Genomic DNA, 18,746 nt, shown 5'->3' on the forward strand with positions numbered 1-18,746 from the left:
TTGTATATTTAGGTGACACATATGGATTATATAGTGGCTGCTGCTAACCTTTATGGACAAACCTATGGCATCAGTGGTACAAGAGACCGAGCTTTAATTAGTGAGATCCTGGAGAGAGTGACTGTCCCTGAGTTCACACCTCAAAGTCTGAAGATCCCAGTGACCGATGAAGAGATGGAGGAGAGAGAAAGTGACGAGGCTGGTGAGTAGAAGTTCACAGAGTAGGTTTATTCTGAAATGTTGGAATAGTATGTAAATGTAATTAAAATGGTAATAAAATACCAAAACTTCAAAATATGCTCGATCAGTGGATATTTCTTTATAGATGCACTATGTAACTTTACTGGTGGAGGGTTCATCACCTGCTTGACTCCATGGACGTTTTATTACTTTGGCTGTAATGTTAGTATAGCCCCATACTTATGTTTTTCCTTGGAACCTTTAAATTCCATCTTTAAAATGACTTCATTTCTGAAAGTGTTTCTATTTCATGCAGTAATTTCATAACATAACATAATGTTAACATTTTATGAAGGGCCTAAAGAGTATATGCAAATACACATCCAGTACAAATAATACTAACAAAGTATTTTAAATGCTCCCTACCTCATTCCAGTTACTTTTTGTATGTACAGTAGTTATCATTGCTTTTTCAGAACTGTATATTGTTTTTAACTCATCTTTTCCGATAACATGACTGCTTGTTGTTGCAGATAAAGAAAAACTAGAAGAGCTGAAACAGAAGCTGTCCTGTCCATCCCTGAAAAGCTCCATGATAGAGATGTTTCCTATGGACTTTGAGAAGGTGAGTACGCTGTCTTACTCTTCTCTGTGTTTCTACTGTGTTTCCTCTGTGTTTCTTCAGACAGAGCGGCGGCCGGGCCTTAGTGGGGGTCCGGTCTGCTTCTGTTAGGACGTCCTGTGAGGGGCTTCCTCTCTGTTGGTTCTGGGCATCACTGACCCAAAGCTGTGACTTCTACAAGACAAGGGATAAAGGCAGCCTTGTGCTCCAGAGGGCCTGGTGAAAATATGGCCAGAAGTAGATGCATGCACAGGGCATAGCAGGTCGCACAGTAGCATTGAAGGATGGGTCAAATGCAAGTACAAAATGCAGAGACAATTTCAAGAACAATAGCTTTATGTTAACCTTTTAGACATATTCAGTGAACTTGAGTGAACAAATAAAGTATAAAAATACTAACAGAATTGTATTACTAGTAATTGTTCAAGTAATATTTAACTACTTTTACTTTGATGCGAGGGATGTTAAGATTATTCAATTATTATTATTATTATTATTATTATTATTATTATTATTATTATTATTATTATTATTATTATTATTATTATTATTATTATTATTATTATTATTATGGTTACAATATAATACAGTGTAATAAAATAATAATTGTGAGAAGTTTAAAAGCAATGTCAGACCATTTCAATTTCCCCAAAAACTAAAGATAAATGTGCTGTGGTTTATATCTGTTTCTATCTCTATTATGACATTAGCTTTATGAAAGTTTTTTTCCTAAAGCTAATGTCATAATAGAGAAATGGTAAGCTATTTGGCAATGTGATTAAAATATAATTAAAGATTTCTCTATTTAGTACTTTAGTGTATAATGAGAACCCGTCCTTGAATAACTGGCGTTTATGGAAAGGCCTTGATGATAAACCACTTTGATCACTGAAACATTTGTATGAGGTAACACAGCTCCAGATCAGGTGACATCTTGAGGCTACTCCAGTCCATTATTTATCCCAAACTTGGTGTCCGTGCGGTGGGCAGAGGAATGTGTGTAGGTGGGTTTTAGGTGGATCAAGTTTAGGCTCAGAGCGTCTTCACTGCCCCCCCAGGCCTCGTCCTCCTCCTCTCCCCCCTCAGCGACTGTCACCTACACAGCCTTTGTGCAGCAGTGACAGTCATGAGATCACCATAGACACATCAATCACAAACCCTCTGATGTGGCCAACAGCGTATGATGTCAGGTGTTAGGGAGATGTTAGGACACTTTCTGTTTTCATTTCAAAGAGCAACAGCAGAATTATCAGAAATCATCCAAATTTATAGATTATTTATTTATTTAATGCACAGTAAATATACAATAAAATAGAGGGTTGGATGAAATTAACTAACTAATCAGTTAGACCTTTGTGCTGTGTTAATAACATTTTAATTTATTTTAATTTTGCTACTGCTGTTGTCATTGTTTGCTTTTTGAACTGGACCAAGCAATAACTGATGAATTTTTATGATTCAAGATTTGATTTATTTATTTAATTTTGAGGCAGTATACAATAAGGCATTTAATAGTCAAAAATATGAATAGCAACCAGCAATATGAAACATACTTATCATCTACATCTTATTTAGTTAATAGCTCAGATGCACAACGCATCTAAAATGTAACACTTTTACAAAGCTCAGTGGTTTCAATGTGCTGTATAGATCATGGACAGGTGATATTCTTCCAGATCTACATAAGAATTATTTTAGTAATTAGCTGTTCATTTGGACTTGTGTGTTAATTTACTTTGATTTTTGTCCAGGACGATGACAGTAACTTCCACATGGACTACATCACAGCTGCATCTAACCTGCGAGCTGAAAACTACAACATCCCTGCAGTGGACCGACTCGAGGTCAGTCATTTCATCGTGATTGTGTTAGATTTCAGCAGCAGACTTTAGATCAAAGGGCAGATTTGGAGTGCTGTAGATGTTAAAACTGCCCCGCGGTGCCCCCCCTCTACTCCCCCTCCTTCTGCCTCACTCACCTGCCCCAAAGCCACAATAACAGACGCTCGCCCATTGTTACTGGAGCTGAACTAATCACAGCACTTTACCTGTCGCCTGGGAGGTGACACCTGAGCCCACAGCCTCTGCAGCCATAGACGCACCGCACAGGACAGAAGGAGGGGGGCAGGGGGTGTAAGAGGGGTGGACAGGGGTGCTGGAGGGCACAAAAGAGGATTTACACTGGGCCAGTGAGAGAAGTGTGCTTAATTCAACCTGATGACAAATCTTTATTCTGGGTAAATAGTAAATGCTAAAGAGCTTTTCAAATATCTTTAAAATGAGGCATCCTCCTCTGTGTGTAATATTTACATATATTTGTTTGCTCTGGATTTACTGTAGATAAAAGAAGACAACAAAAGGGGCACTTGCTGTATTTATATATATATATATATATATATATATATATATATATATATATATATATATATATATATATATATATATATATATATATATATATATATATATATATATATATATATATATATATAATGTGTGTATATGTATGTGTATGTATGTGCCAGGACCACCTCCACCAATGATCTTTTTTACATTGTTCACGTAGCGCAGTGGTCTGTGTATTGATTTGACATATAGATTTATTGGACTTGCGTGTGGCTGAATTATAATAGTATGCTATAATAATGCTTTTCAAAGCCATTCTCTTCTCAGCATCTGCCCATACTCTATTAAATTCATCTCAGTACATTTTAACATCTTCATTCTCAATGGAGAAAGTGTCATCATAGCTTCTCCTCTTGAAGATTGAAGTTAGAGTCTGGGGAATTGGTTTTCAAATGTTTTAACCCTATTCAAAACAAAAATGATTATACCAGCCCTTCTGTGGATACTCCTAACATGCTATTTAATTTTACAAGAGAAACTAGACAATGCACATTGGGGCACATTATAGAGTTAGATTTTTTTGTAATAATTCATGGTCAATGTATAGCAAAACATGTATAATCAGTAAAAATAGAAATGTTCAAGTGTCTAATATAGGTTGGATAATACAAATTAATCTGTCCCCTATATTCTTTTCTGCCAGTTCATGTTTGGATGTAAATGACATGTAACTAACACTTATTTCCCCCCTCTCTTTCCTCAGAGTAAGCGTATTGCGGGCAGGATCATCCCGGCCATCGCCACGACAACAGCTGCAGTGTCAGGCCTCATGTGCCTGGAGCTGTACAAACTAGTGCAGGGACATCAGAACATCAGATCCTACAGAACCGCATTTGTCAACTTGGCTGTCATGTACTTTGTCCTGTCCCTGCCGAGCCGAGCCAAGCCATTCACAGTGAGTAAAGACGCGGTTACATACAGGAGTCTAATAGGGGCACTAGAGGGTCCACAATCTTAATAATAATCTTAGTAATATTTTATTTTAGTGGAAAAACTTTTCTCTAATTCTCCATTGAAATTAATGGGATTCCTGCTTAACCAGAAGTAGAAGTGCAATTTGCTAATAGAGACCACTCATATTGGTATTAGGATTTTGATTAAATCTTGTAGCCCGACCTCAACGTTTATTTTTATTAGGTGTTCACAAAAATACAAAAAAACATTACATGTAAACTATTTTGAATATCCCATTACATTTATGTGTTGGATAAATGGATTAAATTGATGCATTTCTAACTGCAAACATGGTTGTTTGTCAGTGTCTGTTGAAGCCTCTATTCATAAACGTAAGGCTCTAGATGGTATTTTTTTAGAGTGAACCTTTAATGGAAGACCATCCCATCATTGTTTTAATTTCATATGATTTTTGAATGACGGTAGGTAAAATTTGTGCCCAAGTTGTTACACAATGAACACAGACAGGCTCTTACTGTATTCACTTAGTATTTTAGATATATACCCCATGGAGTCCCTTGCAGTCGTACTATATCCTTCCTGAGGTGCTGGAGAGCATTAGTGCATGAATGAGGGCAGTGAGCGTGAGAGGCCACTGTTCACTGGCACTGCTGTTTTTACATAAGACCTGCTTCTCCCACAAATCCACCGGATTTTAAGGTAAGGTAAAAAAGTGTGAAATACAAATAGACCCACATCTGCTTCTATGTTTGCACAAGTTAAGTCTAATTCATATGAGTTTTGGGTTTAAGTGTGATCTTTGCTATATATGGTTGTTATGGAGTGAGTGTGATGGTAGAGAGCAGGTAAAGTGGACAAGCTAATGCTGCATTTGTGTCTGTTTATGGTTTCAAGCAGCAGTTATTTCCTCAAATTATATATGTATTTTTTAATAACTGTTGATTTAGCTGAGAATGAGGATCTAAAGAAAGGGGATGTTGTGGGACAGTTATCCTTTTGCTTTTTTTCCTGCAAATGTTGGTGATTCTGCTTGTCTTGTTGACCAATGACCTTAATTAAACCTTGTGAGGCGACTGCTGTTGTGATTTTAGGCTTTACAAAAATTAATGAAATTGAATTTTATCAATACAATTTTGGTTTGGCTGAAAGGTGCATGTAAAGAACAAAATATAGCAATAAATAGCATAAAGAATAAACAACTTCAGAACACAGTCTACATACTTAAATGTAATGTCAGATTCAGGATCATATTTTTCCCGCCCTCTATAGATATGATCATATTCCACTTTGAGTACCTTTCACCTTTTGGGGCAGAAGTAGAGCTCGTCTCTCTTGGTGTTGATGCTCTTGACAGACGGGGTCAAGGGGGTCACTGTTTGGGGTAACTGTGTCCTACGGGACGTGAGGGCACTTGGGCAGAGGCTATGAGACACGAGAGCTCTGGTTTCAACTAAAGTTACAGGCAAAAGTCCTCCAGCCACACACACAGGGCTGCAGCAATGATGGGCCAGCTGGGAATAACTACCGAATGGGCAATAGTTCAAGATGTGCTGGTTTAGGCCTGGTTTAGTTCCAGTTTAGTCTGGGTTTTTGTTCTATTTCTGGTTTCCAGTTCTGGTTTTGTTGGTTGAAACTAAGTCTTGGTTTACTCCAGGTTCAGTCCTCAATTAGTCCTGCTTCAGACCAAGTTTACTTCTGTTTTAGTCCTTGGTTTGTTCCTGTTTAGTTTGGGTTTTGTTCCAGTTTTGATTTCTAGTCCTGGTTTAGTTGGTTGAAGCTAAGGGCTGGTTCAGTCCATGATTATACCTGCTTCAGACCAAGTTTACTTCTGTTTTAGTTCTGGTTTAGTTCCAGTTTAATCCTGGAAGTACTCATTTGGTCTTAGTTTACTTCCAGTTTAGTACTGTTTTGTTTAAGCCCTGGTTTAGTGTAACCGGTTCATATGTATGTATAATTAATGTATAATTACACAAAATGCTGCTTTTGTTTGTCACAGTTTTGTCGATACCTGGTATTTTGATTTTGTGTGCAGCCTTGGTCCTCCAGCCGCTTCTTCTTTGTTTTGCTTTCTTCTTCGTGTGTCCCTTGCTCCTGGCATAAATTCAGGGTTTGACTCCCGCCTCTTCCCTTTGCAAACCGGTATTGGGAAGAGGTCATTCATCTATTATGATCCCAGGTGTCCTCTTTTAATTGTCTTTACCTTTGTTTACATCTGTGGTTATATCTTATTTGTAAAGTTAATATTGAGCTCCTGTGTTGTTTCGTTGTTTTTGTTTGTTCATGTGAGCAAGTGCAGGGAGATGTTGACTTTGTCCATTGTCTTCTTTTGTATAGTGTGGACTGGACCGACGGCACATGTTCATAAAGTTTTATACTTTTTATGAAACCGATTAAAAGTGATTCCAAAAGTTCCCGCGGTATCTTGTGGCTCCTTAGCACCCTTACAACACAATGCAGAAGTCCACTGCTCACATTAGTCCTGGTTCAGTTCTTGGTTAGTCCTACTTTAGACCAACTTTACTTCTGGTTTTATTGCAATTTAATCCTGGTTAAGTCTTATTTTAGTCCAGGTTCAATCTTTATTTAGTCCCAGTTAAGTATTTCAAAAGCCCTGGTTTAGATCTCACTAGCTTTTAGTCTGTTTTCAGTTTTACCAAAGTGTACTGTTATTGCTTTGTCTTTTTGAAACCAAGCAAATCTAAAACTAAAAGACAAACTTCAAATTTGACTCCCTAATCAAACCAGTATCAATATAAATCAGACATCTGATACATACTCAAATCAATCTTCTCAAAGTACTTGCATTATGTCATTTAGTTCCTGTTGATACCCTTAACATAAGTTTGTATGTATGGTGATTCCCAAGTCATTACATAAGGGAAAGTGACAGATTTTCATGCCTCCAGGACTGCAGTGACGATGGGGGCAGCTGGTAGCACTTTCTATCAGCGTAGTGCATAGTTGTGGCTTGTAAAAATCGCTGGCCTCAACTTTGCATTGCCCAAACCCAATGGAATGAATGCCCTCAGTCATTAAAGCAGAGCCATAATATCTTGCATTACGGCAGCTGCAGAACTTATGTCTGTGCACGTGTTGAGTCGCTTAGACACTTTTTTTTCCAACCGTCCAACAGTTTGGAGGGTGATTTCTGCCGTGAATGGTTTTGAGTTTTGATTTGTTTAGCAGAGGAACCTGAGTGGAGGAATGGGGGAGAAGGGGAAAAAACATGGTCAGCATTTCTGGGAGAGGGGCATGTTGGAAAGAGCAGTTTGACAGAATGTTCAGACCTTGAAGAAAGACACTGCCCTATAGATTTTGCTTATGTAACTGAGGGGAATATATAGGTTTAGGGGAAGACTGACTGGGGGCAGTATTCAAATGAGCAGCTCGAGTTTAAATTATTATTGAAAATCAGAACTATCAGTGAAAATTGACTTTATTATAAGACTTATGGCATGTTTTGCTTTTCAGTTTAGGCTTGTTTAATACTTAATTGCAATGTTTTCATTAATATTTGAGTAATATTCTCAATTGGCTGCAATACAAGATGTCATTGCCCTAAGGATGTCACAATGTCAGATGTTCTGTTCAATTGGTGAGTTTTCTGAGCCAAAGGTTGGCTGTTCGAATCCTGCTATCGATATAAAACATTATTGGTTGAGTGGTTAGATCCATTGGTACATAAGTTGCGATTCCAGCTCCCAAAGATGAATGCTATCATTGTGTCCTTTGGCAAGACACGTAATCCACCTCGCCCCCGGTGTCTGCGTACACTGGTATATGAATGTGTGTGTGAGTGGGTGCGTGTTTTCTTGATGTAAAGCGTTTTGAGCGCGTTGAAGGTAGAAAAGTGCTATAGAAAAACGTGACCATTTACCATTTTACCATTAACACCATGTCAAACAGCAGGGAAATCTATAACTCCCATTCCTTTCTGAATGAAGTAGATATTAGATTAAAAAACACACATCTTACCTTTTATTGATTAATTTGAAAAATTCACAATTATTCACAATTATTTTTAGGTGTTACAATTACATAGTGATCTGTATAATCAATCAACCAAATAATCTAGACATCCCTGCATTCCCTGAAATCAAACACTAATTGAAACAAACCAGTAAATACATACTGTTCTGTTCTTCATAACTTTGATTTGCATAATGGTTGAGTTTGACCGGGCTCCATTTAATATAAAGAAAAGACATGTTGGTGCAGATTCTGAGCATTTTTGAGAGTTCAGGAAGAGGTGACTTAAGGGTATAGAAAGCACTAATGCAAATCTTTAAAATACTAGTCTGAACATATCAACTCAAAGGCCATTACATTTTATTAGCCTGAATACGTGGACCTATTAAATCTCACCAATCTACTTTTCTACATCAAAGGATCTACTTACTTAAATAATTGCATATACATTTCCTATAGTGGGGTCACTACTAGTTCATGAATATCATATAACAGTGATCAAATGTGCTTTGCTTTAGTAGGCCCACCCAAATGTTGACCACTTCTATAGAAAACTCCACTAACACAATTGTGACTCCATTCAAAACTATAAAACAAAAATAAATATCCACTCTTCCCCAGTAAAAAATACAGTTTGTTTTTAAGCCTTTTTTCCCCAAATAGGAACTTCCCCTGGCGTTCTCCACATGGACACCGGACAATGTCAACATATGCAGGGCTGTCCTTGTGCTGTGCTTTCACCACTGCAGAGTTTGTATAAAGCCTCTTGTTTATGTTTTGCATTTTGAGGCCAAGGACAGATCATTGTGGGTAGGGAGGGATACACAGAAATAGCAGGCTTGGATGAATACCCACACTGAAATATTTAACAAGTTAGCAATGGGAATTTTGTTACTTCTTCAAAAAATGTTTACTAGATGGGGATATTTGGTTGGTTTGTCTATGTGTAAACCACTGTTATCAATGTCGTACAGTTGTGCTCAAGGTTGTATTCATGTTGTGTCTTTGGGCTAGGCTGTGTAATTGTGCTTACCGGTATATTGACTCATAGTTCAATATATGATAGGTGGAACAATATATTTTGGGGCTTAATATTTATCATAGGTACTTTTTCTTTGCAATAGTGGGATTGTGACAGGCCTAAGGTTTCTGAGCCATAAAAACAAGTATAATAACTCAGTATAATATAACTGAATAAATTCAGACAAGCAGACACCAGAAAAGGTATATAGTGCAGCTCTTATAGATGCATATCAATGAGCATTTAGTTACAGTGAAATATCTAGTTACAGTCTGTGTCCACTAGTTTTACCTGTTGGTAGATAACACAGAAAGACTTGAGTTTTGACTTTGCTGAATAAATTACTGAAACAGGGAATTTGCATAGTTCATTGGAAATCTAGTCTTGTAGCATCAGTTCTGATTTATGTTGAGGTACTGCACAAACTTCAGCTTTGGAAATTTTTATATTCCTCCAAACTAGTCAAACGTTTCCCCTAGAGTATGATATTATGTAGAAGACAAACCACTGTCTGTCTGTTCTTAAGAATAGAAAACCAATGGGTGGGCTCAAACTGTAGGGAATTTACTGTACTAAAGAACATAAACCATTCTGGAGGAGTGATGTGGTCTTGTCCCTGGTCACAGCAGACTGGAGCAGCCCTGTACGTCGAGGTGGGGTTCTGGGCTTGTGCCGGGAGGGGGGGAGGGGGGGGGGGGGGGGGGGTCTCCATGTGCTGCCTGTGACCTCGAGACTGCACGCCGTTCAAGGATTTTAGAAGAACGACTTTACAGATTAATGAGTGTTGCTCCAGCTGTAACTGAGCTGCAGCCTCCCAAAGACAAAAGAATATCAGGATAACACTTCAATAGTATCTAAAACCGTGTTATTCTTTATGCAGTGGTCTCACCTAACAACATAGTAATATCAAACTAAAACCATATCATAACCTCATTGGAGCATTGTAATTGCAAAACATAGTACTTTATTTCAGTTTCTCTTTCAGTCTTTAATATTGTGGGTTAGATTTATACTTTAAGCATTCAATCTATTCAGTCGGAGAATACTTTCTAGAACAAAGTTCTGTCATTGAATCCTTAGGCAAGACACTTCACCCACCTTGACCTTGTCTAGTATGAAGATGGTGTATACTTCCATCAGTCTGCCTCAGGGCAGCTGTGGCTACATAAGTACCTTACTACTGTCTAGCGCGTGTAGAGAGGCTATGTTAAGCTTGTAAAGTACAAATGTAAGGTTATTGTTATTACTGTAGTTGTCAGAGTTACATTTATAATATTTTTGCTACATTAAATCTCTGTTCAAATTTAACCCAAAAGAACCGATATGACAAAATTATTCAGTATTTCCCCACAATTCCTTTGTTTTTATCCAACCAGTGGCCAACCTGATGCCATGACTCTGAACTGTGTCTCAGCCCTTAATCTTACTCCTTACTCTTTTTATACAGCACCCACTGTTTTCTCACTTTACCTTTCAGTGTGAAATTGAATTAGCAGAGTTTTAACCTCAAAGCTCCTGATCTCCCGATGCAGCCACTCAAAGGTCAGGCTACACACCGGCTACATGCTAATTGTTTGCAGAAATGATGCCTATTCTCTTCCTCCACAGGAAGAGCTGTATTGAAACCAGATTTTGTTGAGAGCATTTTGAGTCTGGGAACAAGGAGTGGATGGAGAGGCTAGCACATCAAAAGGCATTCTATGTAGGAATGACAATACACATCGTAAAACTTGTAAACTTGTCTAGTTTTTAGATGTTCTGTATCAGAGCTTGTGCAGTCCAGATGCTTTGGGCGTGTGGTGTGGCAGATGCGGCTTGGACAAGAGTCAGTATATAATTGTGGTTGACCAATTCAACTTTATGACTTTAGAGGAGGTGTTTGCTCCCAAAGGTGAAGCAAGGTCACAGATGATAGTAGCTTTTTGCTCTGAGAACTGAATAAAATGGCATCGGGGTAGGACGGTTCAATGTGGTATTTTGGTCACCTTGTCATTGTGATTCGCTATTTCTCTATTTAATACAGCTCAAACATAGACATCCTTCCCCACTTCCCACTTCTCCTATTGGTCAGCCAATAGGAGAGTGATAGCTGCATTTAGCCAATCACAGTGACCTTTCAGAAGATGCAGATGACCTTATGTGCTTCTTAAAGACAATGGAAAAATCCACACTGTGCATGAATTGTTATAACACTGAAATTGTGATAAGGCTCCATGTGAAGTGATGTGTTTTGGTTGCAGATTGGTGATAAATATAGCAGATCACGTGGTTCTTTTTCATCTGTTTTTCAAGTCACTGATATCTTCATTCCAAAACCTTCTAGCCCCACATCATGTCTAATTCCTACAAATACTAAATATGAAATCGGTATCTAATTATACATATTGTTCTTATAGTAGTAGGTCTAGGAGTTCTAGTGTTCATTCCCAATTCTTCAGTACATTTGCAGTAAATGTTTTGGTAGTTGAGGCACAGTCATAATTGTAGACCAAACATCTGCCACACGAATAGCAGAGGCTTAGGATAAGAAGCACAACAAAGGCCTTGCGTTACTTCACGTACTTCATGTGGTTAAATCAGAGTGCGCTGGAGGAATGAAGTGAACCTGATCCCAAATCCTCTCTGTCCTCTGGGACCAGTGGCCATTGTTGTACCCTGTAACTTAAGACTGAAGACATGAACAGGGCCAGTGGGTAATAAGTAATCTGTGAGCCACTCAGATGCCTTGTGCCTTCTGCTACTGCTGCTGTCATGGCATTGTGTTTTAGTTGTTTTGTCCTAATGTTAGAAGTTCCTCATTCAGTGTCCTTCTCTATTGCTGTTTAAACAGAACAACTTAATAGCCTCATGTGTATATGGAGCAACAGTACAATGATAAATTGTTAAGCAATGACACAAGGCAGACACACAAATGGTTTGAATAATGATCTAATAGCCCAAAACAAGCTCCGTAAAATTTTATAGTGATGGTAATATAAATTCCTAATTCAGAGTCCCGCATGAAGAAAACTCAAAGCAGGCCCCTAGTAAAAAAATAAAATCCCCATTAAGGTCAGCAAATCACTTACAGCACCATTAAGCCAGTTACTTGTAGACTAGATCTATATCATTTGCCCTACATGGAATCAGAAAACAACTTAATGAGCTCTCTAAACAAAATTGTAACTAGTTCTATCGTGGTAACAAATTATGAAGTGTGATATATTGCTGAAGTATATATGGACGATAAACAAAAATATTGAAACTCATTTAAGCCACTGACACAATAACCCAGGTTTGAAGTTATTAATTCAGCCTTCTACAGCTCAGATCCAACCAAAATATAACCCCAAATTTCCCAGTAGTCCAAAGAAGTATACAGTGTATATATATATAGACCCCAAAAAATATTGTTCCCTATTGAATGCTAAGTCGATATAGTAATTATATTAGCTAATTGCTACTTTTATTACCCTAGTTGGCAAACTGCAAACAACTAAGTAAAATATCCTGTCTTTCTATGTAAAGCAAACCCTATAGGTTAGACTTCTAGCCTTCAAACATATTCTGAAATGTGTGTAACTCTTGTATCAGTTTAACACTTTGTTTGTGTTTCACTCTTGAAAATGAGCACTCTGAACACATTGCCATGCATGAAAAATATGCTGTATTTAGTCTTGCTGTCAGCACAAAACGGTTACACATTGCTGCTCTCTGTCTCACATGATCGTCAGATTCTGTAATGGACTGTAATGGAAAGACACATAAAATGCCTTTATTGGGCTGAACACCTCCAAACGCGCTCATAAAGACACTGCAACAACCAAATGCTTATTTCCGTTTTGTGGCTAGTTGTGGATATCATTTAGTATAGTATAGTAATAGAAAAGGATCTTAATGAGGCTTGTGCAACCTAACATATTTAATCAGATCAGAATTCAGTCATTTCTAATTGTCAATGACATACTTTGGTCTTGGTAATAGAGAGGCCCACAGCCAATCATCTGTCAGTAAAAGCATTTGATTTTGCAGAGTTCAGTTCAGTTCAGTTTTTTTGATAGATGACATTTATTAATAGTCTGTAATTGTTAATTTTCAGGAAATAAATATCAAAAGGATAAAATAAAATTGATGACAAATCGTGATTGTGATATTTGTATCTTTCCAGTTGTGATCTCTAGCCTGTCCCCTGGCACGTCTCATTTGTGTGAGAATTTTAGATAAAACAGGGCTCATTGAGAGCTGACATGGACCGGACACATGGACGTCATATTGAACATCATGTCAATAGTCTGTTCCACTGTCCGATGTGAGTTACATCACTGCTGTTACATGTACAGGCAGTGAGAGCATTTGGATGAGTTGGATGATCAATGCAACACAGACATATACAAAATGGTTTTACTTTCACTTGTGCATGTTCTGTGTTTTTCCAGCATCCATGAACCTAAGATGAGAGTAATGGCCAGATATAGCATGCTTTATTTTGTTCATTATCAGTTCTTCTAACACATACACAATATTCACTGTATTCTAATCAGGAATGATCGGTTTGTAAATTATGAACAAATCAGAGTAGTGTATATTTGTGGCTAGAGATCACAACTGGAAAGATACAAATATCACAATCACGATTTGTCATCAATTTTATTTTATCCTTTTGATATTTATTTCCTGAAAATTAACAATTACAGACTATTAATAAATGTCATCTATCAAAAAAACTGGAAAATTTCTTCTGATTGCTATACACAGGGATATATCAAACAAATATATTGCAGTTGTTGGAGATGTGCAAACCTTTTAAAATATTGTTTTTATATACAAACTACGGTAAATCGACACATTTTTGTATAGCGCTTTTACACCTTTTAGGCATTCCCAGTCACACACAGTCATACACCAGTGTACACAGACTCTGGGGGTGAGGTGGGTTAAGTGTCTTGCCCAAGGACATAATGATAGCATTCATCTGTGGGACCTAGAATTACACCGCCAACCAGTGGGTCAGTGGATCTGACCACTCAACCAATGATGTTTATGTCAAGAGCGGGATTCTAACCACCAACCTTCGAATCAATAGACAAACACTCAATGGACAAACGTTCCAACTGAGCTACTGTCGCTTATTTAAAGTATTTAAAAAGCAGCAGATAAAACAACTTTTTTTTTTTGTTTGTCAATTTTGCCCAACCCTAGTTATACATCAGTGTGACTTCAATATATATGTGTATATTGTGATCTGGATGATGATTTTTGTTTGACCAAATAATCTTGACATTGCTTCAGCCCATCAGTTTAATTTATGATGTGTTCTTGTCACGTTCAAACTCTGCATTGAAATGTATAACTTCTTCCTCAGAGCTGCCTGGATGTTGGCTCTGCAGGCTCCTACTCGTCTTGTCCCATTTGTGAGGAGAGCGTTTTATTGACTCAGCTCTGAGCCTGAGGCCTTTCGCAGTCAGGTGGAGCGCTGCTATCTCCACATTTGAAAGACAATCACAGAGACATTGTGTTTACTGTTTTACACATCAATAGCTGCCTTTCAGGGGCGCTTTTAGGCCACGTGTCGAACTCAGCAGTTTGTTGAGAAGTGTCTCCTTTGGCCTATTTACACTGCTGTCTAGCCATGAGCACTACTGTATTGTTTTTGAGGATACAGTTACAAAAATGTATGAAGTTTCGACTCACTTACTACTATGTGCTGGTGGAATACCCTTGGGTAGATTTTACTATGTCACTGAGGTATTGATTACTTAAATAAAACTGTTTATTTAGAAATATACCAGATGCAGTTTATCGCTCCAATCCAAACCTTATCTGCAGATGCTTCTGTTGAACACATAAATTGCTCAAGGCTTATTTTCCACAGCTTTCTAAACATGTTTTTACTTAATATCTGGTTAAAAAGTATGTACCTTTTTAGTGGGGGGCCTGCCACCTCCTTGTCTTCAAACATTCAAGATGTTATAGCCAAATGTAATGCCATACTGTGAGACATTACAGGCAAAGCAATATATATAGCAATATATACAGGCAAAGTAATACAAGATGGCGCCACGTACGGTCGCCCTGGTGATTTGGTGCGCTGTGTGTTTTTTGTTTTTGTGCGTTTGTCCTGTGTTCACGTGCTCTTACACCCGTGAAGAGCTCTTATCCATCAGAACTACCACTCCTGTCGATCTACTGCCGGTCTTTTTAGTTCCTGCAGTAGATTTTGTTCACTCTTTGGCCAAAAGAGTGAGACGCCGAAGACGAGGAAAGCGGGCAGGGGCCTTGGTGCGCCTCCGGAGACGCGGCGCTCGCACGCCCCTACCTGGAATTTTCCTGTCTAACGTTCGCTCACTCAGCAACAAGACGGACGAACTGGCGCTGCTGATGAGGAGAAACAAAGACTTCTCTTCCTCTTGCGTCTTATGCTTCACGGAGACATGGCTCAATGAGCGTATCCCGGACTGTGCGCTTCAACTGGAGGGATTCCAGCTCCTCCGCGCGGACAGACAACGGGGACTCTCCGGGGGAAAGACGAAAGGTGGAGGTGTCTGTTTCTTCATCAACAACGCCTGGTGTACGGATGTGACTGTGATCTCCCAACACTGCTCTCCCGCCGTGGAATATCTTTTCATTAACTGTAGGCCTTTCTATTCTCCACGTGAGTTCACTTCATTCATTCTGGCCGCTGTTTACATCCCTCCGTGCGCGGACACGCACGAGGCCCAGCGCGTGCTCGCGGAGCAGATTCTGGATGTGGAGCGAACCTTCCCGGACTCTTTACTGATCATCCTGGGGGATTTTAATAAGGGAAATCTGAGCCAGGAACTACCCAAATATAAACAGTTTATTAATTGCCCGACGAGAGAGCAGAAGACGCTGGATCACTGTTACACAACGGTCAGTGGAGCCTACAGAGCCGTGCCCCGCGCTGCTCTAGGATACTCTGATCACGTCATGGTTCACCTCATCCCTGCTTACAAACAACGGCTGAAACTCTCCAAACCTGCTGTGAGGACTTCTAAGAAGTGGACCAGTGAGGCTGTGGAGGAGCTTTGCACGTGTTTGGACACTACAGACTGGGATGTGTTCAAGGCCACAGACAGTTTGGATGAGTACACAGACACTGTGACGTCATACATTCAGTTCTGTGAGGACAGCATCATTCCATCATGCACCAGGGTGACTTTTAACAACGACAAACCCTGGTTCACACCCAGACTTAGACATTTGAGGAGGGAAAAGGAGATGGCTTTCAGGGCAGGAGATCGTGAAGGCTACAGGCGTTGCAAGTATGCGTTTAGCAAAGAGGTGGAAAAGGCTAAAGCGAAATACAATACACGTCTGGAGCAGCAATTCTCCACCAACGACTCTGCTTCTGTCTGGAGAGGGCTTAGGCAAATCACCAACTACAGGCCCAAAGCCCCTCCCGCCGTGGACAACAAACAACTAGCAGAAAAGTTAAACGGCTTTTATGCGAGGTTTGAAGTTTCACACCCCTCCCCCTCCTCCCCCACCATCACGGACATTACCTCCAAACCCACCTCGGACCCCCCCTCCTCCCCCACTGCCCTCACAGTTGTGGAGCAGGACGTGACTAAGCTTTTCAGGAAGCAGAATCCCCGTAAGGCCGCGGGCCCAGACGGTGTCTCTCCTTCCACCCTTAGACACTGTGCTGAGGAACTGGCTCCTGTCTTCACGGACATTTTTAACACCTCCCTGGAGTCATGTCACGTCCCAGCCTGCTTCAAGCTGTCCACCATTGTCCCCGTCCCCAAGAAGCCCAGGATCACTGGACTTAATGACTACAGACCTGTGGCGCTGACGTCTGTAGTCATGAAGTCATTTGAGCGCCTGGTCCTGCACCACCTCAAGTCCTTCACCTCCCCCCTCCTAGACCCTCTGCAGTTTGCCTACAGAGCCAATCGGTCTGTGGACGACGCCATTAACCTGGCCCTTCACTTCATCCTCCAGCATCTGGACTCCCCGGGAACCTACGCCAGGATCCTGTTTGTGGACTTCAGCTCTGCATTCAACACCATCCTCCCTGCTCTACTCCAGGACAAGCTCGCTCAGCTCAACGTGCCTGACTCCACCTGCAGGTGGATCACTGACTTCCTGACAGACAGGAGACAGCGCGTGCGGCTGGGGAAGAATGTCTCGGACACTCGGACTATCAGCACAGGATCTCCACAGGGCTGTGTACTTTCACCCCTGCTCTTCTCCCTGTACACCAACTGCTGCACCTCCAGCCACGACTCCGTCAAACTGGTTAAGTTTGCGGATGACACCACCCTCATCGGACTCATCTCGGACAGCGATGAGTCTGCCTACAGGAGGGAGGTGGACCGGCTGGTGTCCTGGTGCAGCAGCAACAACCTGGAGCTCAACGCCCAGAAGACAGTGGAGATGATCGTGGACTTCAGGAAAGTCACAGCCCCCCTGCCTCCCCTCACCCTGACGGACTCCCCCATCACCACTGTGGACTCTTTCCGCTTCCTGGGCACCTGCATCACCCAGGATCTCAAGTGGGAGCCGACCATCAGCTCCCTCATCAAGAAAGCCCAGCAGAGGATGTTCCACCTGCGGCAGCTGAGGAAACGCAAGCTGCCAGTCCAGATGATGGTGCAGTTTTACACGGCCATCATTGAGTCCATCCTCACCTCCTCCATCACTGTGTGGTTCGCTGGGGCCACTGCCAGGGACAGACAGAGACTGCAGCGCATTGTGCGCTCTGCTGAGAAGGTGATTGGCTGCAGCCTTCCATCTATACAGGACCTGTACGTCTCCAGGACTCGGGGGCGAGCAGGCCGTATAGCAGCTGACACCTCTCACCCTGGACATGGACTATTTGAGCCACTTCCCTCTGGCAGGAGGCTACGGTCCATTGGGACCAGAACCTCTCGCCATAAGAACAGTTTCTTCCCCTCTGCTGTTTGTCTCATGAACACTCTATAATATCTGCACTAAACTGGACACTTAATAACACCGGTCACTTTAATAAGCCACTTTGCACTGTTGTTCTGATGCTGCTATTGTACATATTTTTTCCCTTTAAGTATTTCATTTGATTTTTTAAGCATATCTTTTTAACTTTGTGCATGCTCTTATTTGTATTTGTATTTATTCAGTGTGTTTATGTTGCACTTTTTCACCGTATCAAGTTCCTAGTTTGTGAACTGTGTTCACAGACTATGGCAATAAAAGTCTTCTGATTCTGATTCTGATTCTGATCATCTCCATGGACACAGGCAGGTACAAAAACAAAAAAGTGACATAGTGTACCTTTAAATTATAATCCATTATTATTATTATTATTGTTGTTGTTATTATTCACCATATGTCCCCATTGTAATGTGTTTAAACAGCTCATGGCCGCTCCTTTGGCCTTTACTGCTCCACTATGCCTCCTCAGCTAATTGCAGTGGGTTGAGGTGAACAGTTGGAGATTGGGGCCATCTGTGATGATCAATAGTGATCAGGTAGCAGATGACACTACCCATCACACAAAGGACCAAAGGACATCTTCACAGGAAAGGGCTGTGGTCCCAGAGGGAGAGAGAGGGGCTCAGGCCAAAACAACAGCTAACATGTTTATGACAACCGGCACATATGGAGACATTACAGCATTTTATTACAAACACACTTAGGATTGTTTAGACAT

The 18,746-nt window shown here is 40.4% G+C and overlaps 1 protein-coding gene across 1 annotated transcript in view; it reads left to right on the plus strand.

The window, feature by feature from the left end:
- uba7 (ubiquitin-like modifier activating enzyme 7) overlaps positions 1–18,746 on the plus strand; it is a 47,292-nt gene that overhangs the window by 16,643 nt on the left and 11,903 nt on the right. The window contains exons 18-21 of the mRNA XM_033966792.2: positions 13–202; positions 714–805; positions 2,554–2,646; positions 3,911–4,102. Coding sequence (XP_033822683.1) covers positions 13–202; positions 714–805; positions 2,554–2,646; positions 3,911–4,102 — 567 coding nt within the window. The remainder of the gene's footprint in view (positions 1–12; positions 203–713; positions 806–2,553; positions 2,647–3,910; positions 4,103–18,746) is intronic.

The sequence above is a fragment of the Periophthalmus magnuspinnatus genome, chromosome 5 (assembly GCF_009829125.3).
Source record: "Periophthalmus magnuspinnatus isolate fPerMag1 chromosome 5, fPerMag1.2.pri, whole genome shotgun sequence".
NCBI classification, from domain to species: domain Eukaryota; kingdom Metazoa; phylum Chordata; class Actinopteri; order Gobiiformes; family Gobiidae; genus Periophthalmus; species Periophthalmus magnuspinnatus.